The sequence below is a fragment of the Staurois parvus genome, unplaced genomic scaffold (assembly GCF_062004578.1).
Source record: "Staurois parvus isolate SC_StPar_1 unplaced genomic scaffold, SC_StPar_1.0 ptg000502l, whole genome shotgun sequence".
NCBI lineage: Eukaryota > Metazoa > Chordata > Amphibia > Anura > Ranidae > Staurois > Staurois parvus.
Genome location: NW_028318298.1, coordinates 1,449,088 through 1,466,402, shown reverse-complemented (window position 1 = coordinate 1,466,402; position 17,315 = coordinate 1,449,088). Strand labels below are relative to the sequence as shown.

Below are 17,315 nucleotides of genomic sequence, written 5' to 3'. Positions count from 1 at the left end.
TAATTGCGCGGTCATGCAATGCTGTACCCAAAATGAAATTTACGTCCTTTTTTTCACACAAATAGAGCTTTCTTTTGGTGGTATTTTATCACCTGTGCACTTTTTATTTTTTGCGCTATAAACAAAAAAAACACGAAAATTTTGAAAAAAAACAATATTTTCTACTTTCAGCTATAAAAAATATATTATAAACTCAAAGTTAGTCATAAATTTAAGACAAAATGTATTCTGCTACATGTTTTTGGTAAAACAAATCCCAATAAGTGTATATTGATTGCTTTGTGTGAAAGTTATAGCATCTACAAACTATGGTATAGATACTGTAATTTATGCCTTTTTTTGCTATACAGCGCTGCACTAATTCAAATGATAATTGCGCGGTCATGCAATGCTGTACCCAAATGAAATTTACGTCCTTTTTTCACACAAATAGAGCTTTCTTTTGGTGGTATTTTATCACCTGTGCACTTTTTATTTTTTGCGCTATAAACAAAAAAATCACAAAAATGTTGAAAAAAAACAATATTTTCTACTTTCAGCTATAAAAAATATATTGTAAACTCAAAGTTAGTCATAAATTTAAGCCAAAATGTATTCTGCTACATGTTTTTGGTAAAAAAAATCCCAATAAGTGTATATTGATTGCTTTGTGTGAAAGGTATAGCGTCTACAAACTATGGTATAGATACTGTAATTTATGCCTTTTTTTGCTATACAGCGCTGCACTAATTCAAATGATAATTGCACGGTCATGCAATGCTGTACCCAAACGAAATTTACGTCCTTTTTTTCACACAAATAGAGCTTTCTTTTGGTAGTATTTTATCACCTGTGCGCTTTTTATTTTTTGCGCTATAAACAAAAAAAACACAAAAATTTTGAAAAAAAACAATATTTCTACTTTCAGCTATAAAAAAATATATTGTAAACTCAAAGTTAGTCATAAATTTAGGCCAAAATGTATTCTGCTACATGTTTTTGGTAAAAAAAAATCCCAATAAGTGTATATTGATTGCTTTGTGTAAAAGTTATAGCGTTTACAAACTATGGTATAGATCAGTGATGGCGAACCCGTGGCACGCGTGCCACAGCCGGCACGCCGAGACTTATCTGTGGGCACGCCAGGAGAATCCAGCGGCGCGCTGTCTTCCCGGCTGTAGTGTGCGTGACAGCCGGGTCCCAAGTGCGCATGCACAAGAAGCAGTGCTCTTTGTGAATGGTAAGGCGGTACCTGGGACACATGACAGATCCCAGAAGCCGCCGGACCAATCACAAAGCGCAGCGCTTCTCGCGCATGCGCACTGGGCATCCGGCTGTCCGACGAGCGCCCACACGACAGAAGCCGGGAAGACAGCGCGCGGCAGGATCGAGGAACAGGTAAGATAAAAAAAAACTCTGCGGAAGTAAGAGCGGGTACCTGTCAAATTCAGGTACCCGCTCCCCCTCCCTCCCCAAAGGTCAGCAGTCATCTGTACTGTCCGCAGTCTCTGGTCATCCCTGTGCTGTCCGCAGTCTCTGGTCATCCCCTGTACTGTCCGCAGTCTCTGGTCATCCCCTGTACTGTCCGCAGTCTCTGGTCATCCCCTGTACTGTCCGCAGTCTCTGGTTATCTCCTGTACTGTGTCTGCAGTCTCTGGTCATCTCCTGTACTGTGTCTGCAGTCTCTGGTCATCTCCTGTACTGTGTCTGCAGTCTCTGGTCATCTCCTGTACTGTGTCTGCAGTCTCTGGTCATCTCCTGTACTGTGTCTGCAGTCTCTGGTCATCTCCTGTACTGTGTCTGCAGTCTCTGGTCATCTCCTGTACTGTGTCTGCAGTCTCTGGTCATCTCCTGTACTGTGTCTGCAGTCTCTGGTCATCCCTGTACTGTGTCCGCAGTCTCTGGTCATCTCTGTACTGTGTCCGCAGTCTCTGGTCATCCCTGTACTGTGTCCGCAGTCTCTGGTCATCCCTGTACTGTGTCCGCAGTCTCTGGTCATCTCCTGTACTGTGTCCGCAGTCTCTGGTCATCCCTGTACTGTCCGCAGTCTCTGGTCATCTCCTGTACTGTCTGCAGTCTCTGGTCATCCCTGTACTGTGTCCGCAGTCTCTGGTCATTCCTGTACTGTGTCCGCAGTCTCTGGTCATCTCCTGTACTGTGTCCGCAGTCTCTGGTCATCCCTGTACTGTGTCCGCAGTCTCTGGTCATCCCTGTACTGTGTCCGCAGTCTCTGGTCATCCCTGTACTGTGTCCGCAGTCTCTGGTCATCCCTGTACTGTGTCCGCAGTCTCTGGTCATCCCTGTACTGTGTCCGCAGTCTCTGGTCATCCCTGTACTGTGTCCGCAGTCTCTGGTCATCCCTGTACTGTGTCCGCAGTCTCTGGTCATCCCTGTACTGTGTCCGCAGTCTCTGGTCATCCCTGTACTGTGTCCGCAGTCTCTGGTCATCCCTGTACTGTGTCCGCAGTCTCTGGTCATCTCCTGTAATGTGTCCGCAGTCTCCGGTCATCTCCTGTACTGTGTCCGCAGTCTCTGGTCATCTCCTGTACTGTGTCCGCAGTCTCCGGTCATCTCCTGTACTGTGTCCGCAGTCTCTGGTCATCTCCTGTACTGTGTCCGCAGTCTCTGGTCATCCCTGTACTGTGTCCGCAGTCTCTGGTCATCCCTGTACTGTTAATTAGTTTGCACTACTGTACGAGTTGTTTTTTCTAAACCAAAAGCTCGATATTCAGGTTTCATTGCAGTGTTGGCACTTTGAAAGAAATAAGTTGGTTTTGGGTTGCAGTTTGGGCACTCGGGCTCAAAAAGGTTCGCCATCACTGGTATAGATGCTGTAATTTATGCCTTTTTTTTACTATACAGCGCTGCGCTAATTCAAATGATAATTGCGCGGTCATGCAATGCTGTACCCAAATGAAATTTACGTCCTTTTTTTTTACATAAATAGAGCTTTCTTTTGGTGGTATTTTATCACCTGTGCACTTTTTATTTTTTGCGCTATAAACAAAAAAAACACGAAAATTTTGAAAAAAAACAATTTTTTCTACTTTCAGCTATAAAAAATATATTATAAACTCAAAGTTAGTCATAAATTTAAGACAAAATGTATTCTGCTACATGTTTTTGGTAAAACAAATCCCAATAAGTGTATATTGATTGCTTTGTGTGAAAGTTATAGCATCTACAAACTATGGTATAGATCAGGGGTGGGCAAACTTTTTGACTTGAGGGCCGCAATGGGTTCATATATTGGACCCGGGGGCCGGACCAAGAGTAGATGAATGATGTGTATGTGTCATCCATAATAAGTATAGTAATATTCCCCCATAGTAAGCATAGTAATTAATCCCCCATAGTAATTAATCCCCCATATAGTAATTAATCCCCCATATAGTAATTCATCCCCCATAGTAATTCATCCCCCATATAGTAATTCATCCCCCATAGTAATTCATCCCCCATATAGTAATTCGTCCCCCATATAGTAATTCGTCCCCCATATAGTAATTCGTCCCCCATATAGTAATTCGTCCCCCATAGTAATTCATCCCCCCTATAGTAATTCATCCCCCATAGTAATTCATCCCCCATAGTAATTCATCCCCCATATAGTAATTCATCCCCCACATAGTAATTCATCCCCCATATAGTAATTCATCCCCCATATAGTAAGTCCCCCATATAGTAATTCATTCCCCATATAGTAAGTCCTCCATATAGTAATTCATTCCCCATATAGTAAGTCCCCCATATAGTAATTCATTCCCCATATAGTAAGTCCTCCATATAGTAATTCATTCCCCATATAGTAAGTCCTCCATATAGTAATTCATTCCCCATATAGTAAGTCCTCCATATAGTAATTCATTCCCCATATAGTAAGTCCCCCATATAGTAATTCATTCCCCATATAGTAAGTCCTCCATATAGTAATTCATTCCCCATATAGTAAGTCCCCCATATAGTAATTCATTCCCCATATAGTAAGTCCTCCATATAGTAATTCATTCCCCATATAGTAAGTCCCCCATATAGTAATTCATCCCCCATATAGTAAGTCCCCCCCCTGTGTCAATTCACTTACCTTTGGTCCGCGCGTTCCTCTCGTATTCCCGCGCCGTTCTGGTCTTCAGGGAGGACTGTGAGAGGAGTTCGTCACGCTGCCCCGCCTACATCCTGACAGCTGCAGAGTCCTGACGTCCGAGAGGAGGGAGGGGGGCGGCCATCCGAGAGGGGGGGCGGCCATCCGAGAGGAGAGGAGGGGAGAGGAGGAGAGGAGGGAGGGGAGAGGAGGAGAGGAGGGAGGGGAGCGGGCGCCCGGCACACAGGAGAGCCGCATCTAAATTTGTAAAGAGCCGCGGCTTGCCGACCACTGGCCTTGCGGGAGCCTAGCTCCGCGGGCCGGATTAAAAGGTCCGCCGGGCCGTATACGGCCCGCGGGCCGTAGTTTGCCCATTGCTGGTATAGATACTGTAATTTATGCCTTTTTTTGCTATACAGCGCTGCACTAATTCAAATGATAATTGCGCGGTCATGCAATGCTGTACCCAAATGAAATTTACGTCCTTTTTTCACACAAATAGAGCTTTCTTTTGGTGGTATTTTATCACCTGTGCGCTTTTTATTTTTTGCGCTATAAACAAAAAAATCACAAAAATGTTGAAAAAAAACTATATTTTCTACTTTCAGCTATAAAAAATATATTGTAAACTCAAAGTTAGTCATAAATTTAAGCCAAAATGTATTCTGCTACATGTTTTTGGTAAAAAAAATCCCAATAAGTGTATATTGATTGCTTTGTGTGAAAGGTATAGCGTCTACAAACTATGGTATAGATACTGTAATTTATGCCTTTTTTTGCTATACAGCGCTGCACTAATTCAAATGATAATTGCGCGGTCATGCAATGCTGTACCCAAACGAAATTTACGTCCTTTTTTTCCCACAAATAGAGCTTTCTTTTGGTGGTATTTTATCACCTGCGCGCTTTTTATTTTTTGCGCTATAAACAAAAAAAACCACAAAAATTAAAAAAAAAACAATATTTTCTACTTTCAGCTATAAAAAATATATCGTAAAATTAAGTTAGTCATAAATTTAAGCCAAACTGTATTCTGCTACATGTTTTTGGTAAAAAAATCCTGTGCATTAGCGGGCAAACTGGTGCTATATGGGAGGGGCGCTAACACTATCGGAAGTCACCAGTGACACTAATACAGTGATCAGTAAAAATCTGTTCACTGTAATCAATGACACTGGTGACAGGGCAGTGAAGGGGTTAACTAGGGGGGCGATCAAGGGGTTAAATGGGCTTACTGGTGTACTAGCGGGCAAACTGGCGCTATCTGGGAGGGGCGCTAACACTATCGGAAGTCACCAGTGACACTAATACAGTGATCAGTAAAAATCTGTTCACTGTAATCAATGACACTGGTGACAGGGCAGTGAAGGGGTTAACTGGGGGGGGGGGCGATCAAGGGGTTAAATGGGATTACTGGTGTACTAGCGGGCAAACTGGCGCTATCTGGGAGGGGCGCTAACACTATTTGAAGTTGCCAACGACACTGATACAGTGATCAGTAAAAATCTGTTCACTGATCAATGACACTGGTGACAGGGCAGTGAAGGGGTTAACTGGGGGGGGCGATCAAGGGGTTAAATGGGATTACTGGTGTACTAGCGGGCAATCTGGCTCTATCTGGGAGGGGCGCTAACACTATCGGAAGTCGCCAGTGACACTGATACAGTGATCAGTAAAAATCTGTTCACTGATCAATGACACTGGTGACAGGGCAGTGAAGGGGTTAACTGGGAGGGGGGGCGATCAGGGGGTTAAATGTGTCCTAGATGTGTTCTAACTGTGGGTATGTGCTGTTTTACTCACGATTTGTATGTCTTCTTCTCTGTCTGGAATGGAATGTGTCCAGGCAGAGAAGAATGACATCATATCCTGTCCTGTGTAACTGTCAACACAGGAAAGGATAGGACAGGGACCGATCATCCGATTTCAGCTGGACATCACAGGCTGAAATCGAATGATTGATCCCTCCGCGATCAAATTGTGTCACCCGCGGGTCGGCGGGAGCGCGCGCGTGCCGCCTGCCCGCGAAAACCTCGGTTTTAAAACGTGCTTTTGTGCACCCGTGCTGCCCTGCAACCGTATATATGCAGTGGCAGGGCGGAAAGTGGTTAATGAAAACAAGAAAAGGGGAGAAAAGGGAGGACAAATATAATAAAGTGAATGATGAAAAAATAAAATGAAAAATAAATGATGGAAATAAAAAATAAAAAATGTATATAAAATATTTTTTACTTTTTTTTTTTTAATGAAATTATTTTGTTATTTCATTCTTTGTTTGTTATGTTTTTCTATGCAGAGAAATACATTTTCTGATTTCTGAACAGACTTGCACTAGACTTTGTACTCTCCAGTTTTAATATATAAACCCTCTAAGTGATACATCAAAGATGTGGTCAGTTTAAACATATGATAGATACAAGCTGTTGCAAACATTTTTTTAAATGTTTTTATTGTGGTTGGTGTTGTGGAGCGTTTAATGTACCCTATTCTGTGCGAGATCCTAAAATCTGGATATAAAGTATCTTTTATACAATACAGGTGAAACTCAAAAAATTAGAATATCGTGCAAAAGTTCATTTATTTCAGTAATGTAACTTAAAAGGTGAAACTAATATATGAGATAAACTCATTACATGCAAAGCAAGATAGTTCAAGCCGTGATTTGTCACAATTGTGATGATTATGGCTTACAGCTCAAGAAAACCCCAAATCCACAATCTCAGAAAATTAGAATATTACATGCAATCAATAAAACAAGGATTGTACATAGAACAATATTGGACCTCTGAAAAGTATAAGCATGCATATGTATTTAGTACTTGGTTTGGGCCCCTTTTGCAGCAATTACTGCCTCAATGCGCCGTGGCATGGAAGCTATCAGCCTGTGGCACTGCTGAGGTGTTATGGAAGACCAGGTTGCTTCAATAGCGGCCTTCAGCTCTTCTGCATTGTTTGGTCTCATGTTTCTCATCTTTCTCTTGGCAATGCCCCATAGATTCTCTATGGGGTTAAGGTGAGGCGAGTTTGCTGGCCAATCAAGCACAGTAATTCCACGGTCATTGAACAAGGTTTTGGTGCTTTTGGCAGTGTGGGCAGGTGTCAAGTCCTGCTGGAAAAAGAAGTCATTATCCCCATAAAGCTGCAGAAGGAAGCATGAAGTGCTCCAAAATCTCCTGGTAGACGGCTGCATTGAACATGGACTTAATAAAGCACAGTGGACCAACACCAGCAGATGACATGGCTCCCCAAATCAACACAGACTGTGGAAACTTCACACTGGACTTCAAGCATCTTGCAGTGTGTGCCTCTCCATTCTTCCTCCATACTCTGGGTCCTTGGTTTCCAAATGAGATGCAAAAGTTGCTCTCATCAGAAAAGAGGACTTTGGACCACTGAGCAACAGACCAGGTCTGTTTTTCTTTAGCCCAGGTAAGACGCTTCTGACGTTGTTTGTTGTTCAGGAGCGGCTTGACAAGAGCAATACGACATATGAAGCCCATGTCCAGGATCCGTCTGTGTGTGGTGGCTCTGGCACTGACTCCAGCCTCAGTCCACTCCTTGTGAAAGTCCCCAACACTTTTGAATGGCCTTTTCCTGACAATCCTCTCCAGGCTGTTGTCATCCCTGCTGCTTATGCACCTTTTTTTTCCACACTTTTCCCTTCCACATAACTTTCTATTAATGTGCTTTGATACAACACTTTGGGAACATCCAACTTCTTTTGCAATTACCTTTTGAGGCTTTCCCTCCTTATGGAGAGTGTCAATGATGGTTTTCTGCACAACTGTCAGGTCAGCAGTCTTTCCCATGATTGTGATTCCTACTGAACCAGACTGAGAGACCATTTAAAGGCTCAGGAACCCTTTGCAAGTGTTATGGCTTAATTAGCTGATTAGAGTGGGACACTTTAAGCCTAGAATATTGCACCTTTTCACAATATTCTAATTTCCTGAGATTGTGGATTTGGGGTTTTCATGAGCTGTAAGCCATAATCATCACAATTATGACAAATCACAGCTTGAACTATCTCATATATTAGTTTCACCTTGTAAGTTGCATTACTGAAATAAATGAACTTTTGCACAATATTCTAATTTTTTGAGTTTCACCTGTATAATTATATTCCCGGAATATATTTTTTGTGTTACTGTCATAAAAAGGCTTTTAACCCTGTAATAACTAGAACTGAATTCCAAAAATTCTAATATAGTTCTTTCAGAAATGCTCAAGAAACACTATATAGCCATGTAATTCTGTATTGCTTTTTTTCCAGTGCTGGCCCCAGTGATATTCCTTGCTTTGTCTCTGAATGGGTTTGGAGGTATATGTTTGACCTTTACATCTTTAACAGTAAGTGATCTTTGTACCAAATATGTTTTGCATATTTTATATATTTATTTTTTGCATGTGCATTTTGAAGTAATTGTAATGTATATATTCCCTCTAGCATTCATACTGCTCAGCTTAAATTAACATTGCACTGTACAAATAACACCAGTGTTGCTTGGTTGGAGTTCTACCAAAAGGAGGAGGTAGAAAGGAATAAAGCAAAAATAGGAAGCAACTGTACGCCTGCCCAATGACAACATAAATGATTGCTGAACCATGTGGCATTTTGTAACAAAAGCAAACAACACAATACTTTAAAAATCTGTCAGTGGTGTTTGTACTCGCTAAATCAGTTACTGTAATTGCAGTGTCTTCCACCTCTTCAGCTGTTTGGAGATGTCTTTCATTCACATTTGAACAGGTTAAAACAAGCTTTGGCTGTAGTAGTAGCTGTGAGCGTGTTTCTGTTTTTATCAGCAGGCGCAGAACTTTTCTGTAAATTTGATGTGGCCATATGTTCTTCCACAAACATGCATGTAGGGTACACACAAGTATATAAATGGTTGAACAGCACATATTGGGTCACATGCACCAGTGTGAAAGCAATAATTCTGACTCCCTCATTTACGATTAACTCTAAACTGATGAGTAAAGGCATTGAAAGCATCACCTCAGTGGACTCGTACAGTTTTGTGGCTTGACATATATGGTGTCTGTGTACTCAACACTAATTCATCTTTTATCTTGCACAAAATAAAATACAAATGTACAAAAAATTTATAATCTTCTTGGTGTTTTATATCAGTTTATAGCTCAAAATGAAGATTTTAAGATATGTACGATGAATGATAAAATGTTTTAGCGGGAAAGTGGTAAAAAGATTACTGCATACTGCAGTTTCAGATGCAAGGATTTGCAGTTTCCCATTCAAGTCAATTGAAAGCAGAAAAATTACATTACACTCAATTGACATTTGTTTTCACCCATGTACTGTATGTATAATGTTGTATATAGATTTAGTTGTGTGTGAAAAGAGGAATAGACACAAGTTATACGAGGTGTTAGCTCCAACTTATAATTAACTTTGAGAAGTTGTAGTGGCATCTTTCAATCTTTCTGATTTATATGAAAAGTTTAGAATGTGATACCCCTTATTAGCTAACCTAAGTTATTGAAAATATAAGCTTTTGAAATCCATTAGGTAAGGCTGAATGATAATGAATGAATTTAGCTAACAAAGCCAATCTACAGTAGAATTGGCAGTAATAACGAATATCTGCAATAATAATATAGCAGCTTAAAACATGACACAATTTTCAGTGTAAAAGATGGGTCACTTCCAAACACTGCAAAGTCCTAGTTTTCCCCGACCCTCTAAAATATGATACAGCAGTCCACATGGCTAGAGTTCTTGACTGGTGTACACAGAGTTCCACTAAGAGATGGATTCCGTTAGAGCAAAAATTAGCCAGAGCTTCACTTCAATACAGACTTTGGTGCCTGGGTGCACTACTCTGGCTTCCCACCCCTTAAATTCGTTGAAAAATGAAAAACAATGTGATCTGTAGGATGAATAAAGATCAGCAGAGAGAGCGAGATAGATACAATGCTAAATAGTGTTATTTTGGGGGATTTGGGTTCACAACCATTTTAACTGCTACCATTCTCACCCTCATTCAGTCAGACAGTATCCTGACAAAAACGTCCTGGTCACTAAAGATGTCATCGTCAGCAACCCACATTCTCAACATGGACACATCGATTGGTTTAGTCAACCCCTGCTAGGATCAGTTCAATTTTGCCTACAACATTTTCTGTCCTCGGGGAGACCCAAGTTGATCACTGAAATTGAGATCATGGTAGAGCCCCCTCTCCTGTTTTTGAGAACGCTACATATTCAAAACTTCCTGCCTGCCTCACCAAAGCAGACAAATACAGATTTCATGGAGAAACAGAAAGAGGATCCTAAAACCTATACACTGCACTTCTATTTCAAGTAAGGTTCAGGAATTTGAATTTAAAATTATATCCCATTGGTATCAAGTTTCCTGAACCCTACATAAGCTCTTCCCAAAATCGTCCCCACTTTGTTGATGTTGTCAGCAACAGGAAGGTCCTATTCTACACATGTTTTGTAATTGCTCGGTGCTGCATACCTTCTGGAAACAGGTTGGAGAGATCCTTTAAATTAACAGATGTACAGTTGAGTAATGACATGGCAGCTTTTTCCTGCATCTCACCCCCCTTTCCACAAAATGCATTAAATGCTCTTTGTTGATACCTTCTGAACACAGCCAAGAAATGTATCCCTCTATACTGGAAACAGACAGTGCACCTTATATTATCATGTGGTTGCCTAAATTGACCAGATTGCCCTCATGGGAAAAATTGTGGCTTCAGTAAATGGGAAGGATGAATTGTATCTAAAAATATGGTTCTATTGGTTTGAATGTGCATTGATGTCCTTGGTTTTTATTTAACTTGACCGATGCCATACTGCTTTCTGCTTCCTAGGGTTAAGCAGAGACATTGGGTGGCCAGCGTCTCCCAGGACCCCCCCCCCAAAACCACCTACCCCCCCTTCTGTTTTTTTTTCCCCCAGTTGTTAGGGCTATGCCTTTCCTCCTCTTTCTTGTTTTTTGCTCTCCAACTTTATTGCCACTATTGCCTCATGTTGTGAGGGGACTCAAACTCCTATAGACCAGACTAAGATAGGTTTTTGATATACTTGCTTACTTTTCTCCCTGAGATGTCTGGGAAAGGGACAACACTTCTTGCATAGGACACTCTTACAGTTTACATCACCTTTAGTTGCTTAGCCCAGGCATTTGGTCAGACCCTTGGTGCTAAGTAAAGTGCAATGCTACCCTATTTGATACTCAGAATGTAATATATGCAGGGCTGATGCCATCACTAAGCAAACTAGGCAGCTGCCTAGGGCAGAGTCACGGTTTCCCTACTAGCCTGATCGGAGAACACGAGGGGCTGAAAGTTGCCACCCTTATACAGGGCTGGGGCGCTGCCTGACTCTCTGCTGGCCAATCTGGAGAAAGTAGCAGCCGCAGTGGATGTCCGGCATGGGGGCTGTGGAGGACGTTAGCAGAAGCTTGGCGTGTGAGGAGGGTGACAACAAGATGGCACTTGGGAGTCCGAGGACAGCTGGGTGGGCAGAAGAGGAGGCGACAGGCACCATGTCCCCTCCCCAGTACACAGCTCCCCCTCACCTGCCAAACACACAGTTCCCTGCAGTTGCATCTGCACACCTTCTCCACTCAGCTGACAGGCGCTTCCCAAAAGTGCTGCTCTGCCTGACAAATCACTTCTAGGGCAGGCTTCCGCTGACCATGGTGATGTAGTGCTAGGTGACTGGATCTGTCAGTGACATGGTGGCGTGTGCTCCCCCATCTTTGGTGATGTCATAGCGGTGTAAAACAGCAGATGGCTGGTGCGCCTCACACAGGTAATGTCATGTGCTACTACGAGTCCCAGCATGTCCAAATATCCTTTTCCAAGACACTAATCCGCTTCCATTGCCCTTACTCCCCTCTGAATGTGTCATGTCTAATGCATGATGGGTGTGCTTGTGGCAGACAGTATCACATTTATTGGCAGTGTATTATATATTTTATACTGGATATATGTCATACTGGACACAGGGCTTCATCCTTAGGGCAGGATACCCCTACTTGTCACTTTTTGTGGGGGGTGCAAGTAGCTGCTCCTACCTAGGGTGCAAAATAGCCTAGCATTGGCCCTGCATAAATGATTGATTGATGGTGGAAATGTCTTACATTAACATATATCAATGTACCATTCAATTTTTAATATGAGGTTTCTACCATCCTTCATATATGACATATTGAGTATCAAAATGGGTAGCGCAGCTTTGCTCATTGCACTTTATGCACCAGAAGTGTGGGAACTCCTAGTAGTGTTCAGCTGTAAACCCACCATATAGATTGTACTTAATTGCCACCCTTGGTGCAGTTTTTGTGACGTTCACAATATTATTGTAACTGTGATGCCATATTGTAAACGTATACTATTGGCTGAGCAACTTGTTTATGTCTTCCTGTGCTGTAATTTTCTCCATGAATAATTTAAATAAAGAATTTATAAAAAAAAGATGGGTCAATTAACCATTTGACGCTCGGCCTATGGCCAAATGGCGTCCGTAAAAATGTATTAGTTTTCCGGGAGGCCACCATATGGCGTCCTCCCGCACATGCGCAGTTCGCGCGCTTGCAGAGCCGCGCAATCTATCACCAGCCGTGTACCTCGGACACGGCCGACAGATCTGAGTACCGGCCCCCGTTGCCGGTACCATGTGACCTGCTGTGACCAATCACAGCAGGTCACATGACAGTTGTATACAATGGATGGCTTCATTCATGCCATCCATTGTATACTAGTGTCTAGCTGTGAATGGTCACAGCTAATCACATGCACATGTCATGTGATTAGCTGTGGCCAAATCACAGCTAAGCACAAAAAAAAAAAAAATCAATGTCATTCAGGTAAATGCTTACTTATAGCAAAGTAATTTTTTGCTATAAGCAAATTGTGTAAGTAAAAAAAAAATACTGATCACTTCCCCAAAGTAGTACAATGTTACTATGGTAACATTGTACTACTTTGGACATAGTGAAATATGAAAAAAAAATCTTAAAAAAAAAAAAAAAAATGTAATAAAAAATTTAAAATAAAAAAAAAAATAATAAAAAAAAAAAAAATATATATATATATATATATATTTTTTTCACACTGTCACCAGTCTGTGTCCCTGATCACCGCCATGCCAGTTATATGATGACGCTGTACTGCACAGGTGACAGTATGTAAAAAACAAATAGTGAAAATAATTTTTTTATTTTTTCATTTTCCGAAAAGTTATGACAAAAAAAATACAACTTCAAAAAACTCGCCATGCCTCTTATGAAGTACGTCGGACTGTCTACTTTGCAAAAAGTGGTCATTTCGGGGATATCTGTACTATTCTGACATTCTTGGACCTCAAGAAATTAGATTGGCTGTCAGTACTTCAGGACTGATCAATATTCAGATATATACCATAGTTTGTGAACTCTATAACTTTCCTACAAACTAAAAAATACATCCTAATTTGGGTTATTTTCACCAAAGACATGTAGCAGAATACATCTCGGCCTAAATTTATGAAGAACAATTATTTATTTGAAAACTTTTATAACAGAAACAAAGAAAAACGTGTTTATTTTTCAAAATTTTTGGTCTTTTGTTAATTTAGCAAAAAATAAAAACCCCAGTGATGATTAAATACCACCAAAAGAAAGCTCTAGTTGTGTGAATGACAATCGCGCAGTCATACAACATTGTACCCAAACTAAAATTTTATCATTTTCTTCAAAGTGTGAGAGCGCTGAAACCTGAAAAATGGCCTGGGCAGGAAGGTGTAAAATTGCACGATATTGAATTGGTTAAAAGTAAACTACATAGTTTGGAAAGCTAGAATGGAAAGAGACAAATTAAACAAAAAGCAAACAGTTTTCAGTTATCTTCCTGAAAAATGTTTGCTTTTTGTTTAATTTGTCTGACCCCTGAGATATGATGTCTGCATTTTACTACTAGGAGGGCATTTAATTTTCCACCTGATGCATCAGCTCTGGAGATACAACTTATTTATGACCAATGATAACAATTTCTTCACGTAACTGAATCAAAAGCAAGACAGAAAAAATTACAATGGCTAATGGACAATATATGGTCTCAGAAGGAATAGGAGAAGAAGGTTATCTACACTGCTCTCTATCCCAAACAGTCATGAGAAAGATACATATCAAAGATGCGCTATACAGTATGTTCCTATTCTAACCTCATAGTGAAAAAGCTCACCAAGCAAGGATATATAGTGACACTGGGTTCAATTAACTAAGAGCTATAAGAGATAAAATACTTCATACCTCAGTGTTTGTAGCACTACCCCCTAAGCAGCTGCTGAGTTTTGGGTCCCCCTATTTCCTGCACAGCCAGGCAACGCACATTATCCAACTTTCAGAGTCAGTGACCAGTCCATTGGCTTTTTTGTTGTTTTATTTAAGGGAATCAACTTGGATAGGGTCTAGGTTATTATGGGATGCCCAACTTGACTTAAAACAATAACTCTGAGGACAACTTCCTAAATTCTGTACAAAAAGGATGGATCCTGGACTTTCTATTCCCTCCAGAGTTGCATCAATCTCTTGATGGAACAATAACACAGACTCTGTAAGGAGCACTTAGTCCCCTCTTTACATGAACCTCTTTCAGATCCCAGCTATTAACCTCCTTAGCGGTTTTCCCGAGTGTAGCTCGGGGTAAAATTTGCGTACCAAGAGAGGTAACCCCGAGCTACACTCGGGCTTACCATGCGGCGTTGCTCAGGGGGTCCCTGCAGCACTTACCTTGTCCTTCGCTCCCGCGATGTGTCCCCTGCAGCGTCCCCGGCCATCTCCTCCAGCCGATGCCGGCATCTGGCTTCTGTGTTCCGGTCCCTGTGACGGCGGGAAATTTGAAATTTTTTAAAAATGTCATTTTTGCTGTCATTGCTGTTTCAATGCATTTCACCAAAAAGCGTCCCTTTACGTCAAAAGCGGTTTTAGAACAGCAATAGTAAATCAGAACCACTTGCAGAATTGAGTGATAATGATTCGTGGGGAAATTCGTCAGACACTGAAAACGATTTTGCGACTTTGCTTAGCGATGTGCGAATTTGCCTCTGTATTTCAAATTTCAGTGTTTTTGGTTTGATTATATTATTGAATTTAATTTATTATTATTATATTATTATTTTTTATGATTATTTATTAAATTATAATTTCGTGTTTCAAGTTTTATCATATCCGGAATGTTTACTAGACTCTTGTTCGTACAGATTTCAGTGAGTTATTCCTAAAAATTACAGCCTACAATAAAAAAACTACATATTTCCATGCAAAAAAATGGTACCGCTTTCAGCACAAAAAATCGGAAAGAATCATACCGCCGAGGAGGTTAATACCCTATCCAGTTGGCTGTCTTGCAGAGTATCCCAGAGCAAGAGATTCTATAACAGACTTGCAGTACTGTCTCAGTGAGAACTGGTTGGGTATGTCACCTAGCAGCCCTCCCCCTTGTAGACCCTGGGGGTGTAGAGATACGCACACTGTCCTTGTGTCCTGTAGCTTTGGGTGAACTGCTTTCAGGCCTTTTGCTGAGCTAGTTTCTTTCCAGGCTAGCAGTCTGTCCTTCCTCAGTGGAACTCAGGGCAATGGAGCTCTCTCTGTCACCTTCATTTTCCCATTCTTCCAACCTCCAGCCTGGAGGCAGAATCTCCAGGGTCCCCTCCCAGGCTGCACAGCAGCACACCATCTTCCACTTGACTTCCCTGCTGGCTAGGCGCTTTCATATTTATGGGCTGATTAGGCTACCTTGCCAGACTTCCTGTCTGGGGATTGGCCAAATTCCCATAGATATGCAGATCAGCACCTTCTGACCTCCACCCACTAGCTCCTAGAAATGTCTTCAAGCTTCTAGAACCAGGGGGAGGTTCCAGAGGCCTGACCTGTAGAGCCCTCCAACCTGACTAAAGTAAACCCACTAACTCACAGTGAGGCTTCTAATAATCCTCTATATTACAAAAACTATGCACACCAGACAGTGCTACACATTTTTCAAAAATATTTTTGCATTTCACAAAAAAACGCTACTAAAATAAAGCATGAGCTATTTTATCAAAATGAAAAATGCTTATGAAAGCATTTGGAATTTCATCTCATGACTATATTTAGTGGAATTGATACAGTGGAAAGGATTAGAACCCCTGTCAGTTTTCATTGCTAATAAAGAGGTAAAATGGTTTAAACTATAGAAATCTGCCAATTTACTAAGTCAGTGCGGTCTCTGCAGCATATGTATTAATACAAAGAAAAAAGGTGACTGAAATACCAGTCAAAGGGCAGCTGTTTTCACAGGACACGTGGTGTATCAAAAACAATTAAGTTAAATTATTATTATTATTATACAGGATTTATATAGTGCCAACGGTTTGCTCAGCGCTTTACATTATAGTGGGAGACAATACAGTAACAATACAGTTCAATACAAGAGGGAATAGAGGGCCCTGCTCCTTGGAGCTTACAATCTAGGAGGGCGGGGTGAGTGGTACAGTAGGTAGTCACTGTGGGGGATGGAGTGGTTGGAAGAGTAGAGGATACCAGAATTAGCAGAGGGCGGGATAGGCTTCCCTGAAGAGGGAGGTTTTCAGTGAATGCCGAAAGGCAAGTAGAATAGGTGATAATCTGATAGATTGGGGTAGGGAGTTCCAGAGGTTGGGTGATACCCTGGAGAAGTCTTGGAGACGAGCATGGGAGGAGGAGATAAGGGATAGGCGTAAGAGGTCTTGCGAGGAGCGGAGTGTACGGTTTGGGTGATATTTAGAGATAAGATCGGTTATGTAAGTTTGGGCAGTGTTGTGGATGGCTTTATATGTCATTGTCAAAATTTTTAATTTTATCTGTTGGGCAACTGGGAGCCAGTGGAGGGATTGGCAGAGAGGGGTGGTGGATACAGAACGGTTAGTGAGGTGGATGAGTCTTGCAGCAGCGTTCATGATAGACTGGAGGGGGGATAGTCTACGATGAGGTAGGCCAACGAGGTGGGAGTTACAGTAGTCGAGGCGTGATATGACAAGGGAGTGAATGAGTTGCTTAGTGGTTTCCGGGGTTAGGAACGGTCGTATCTTGGAGATGTTGCGGAGGTGAAGTCTACATGATTTTGTCAGCGATTGGATCTGAAAGGACAGATGGGAGTCTAGGATTACCCCTACTACTCTGGTGTGAGGGGATGGACTGAGGATGGTGTTAGCTATATTTATGGTGAAGTCAGTATGGGTAGCGCGGGCAGGGGGGAATACTAGGAGCTCAGTTTTGGA

The 17,315-nt window shown here is 41.6% G+C and overlaps 1 protein-coding gene across 1 annotated transcript in view; it reads left to right on the top strand.

The window, feature by feature from the left end:
* Positions 1-17,315, top strand: part of LOC149452024 (large neutral amino acids transporter small subunit 3-like) — a 463,531-nt gene that overhangs the window by 144,693 nt on the left and 301,523 nt on the right. The window contains exon 5 of the mRNA XM_089689865.1: positions 8,334-8,410. Coding sequence (XP_089545991.1) covers positions 8,334-8,410 — 77 coding nt within the window. The remainder of the gene's footprint in view (positions 1-8,333; positions 8,411-17,315) is intronic.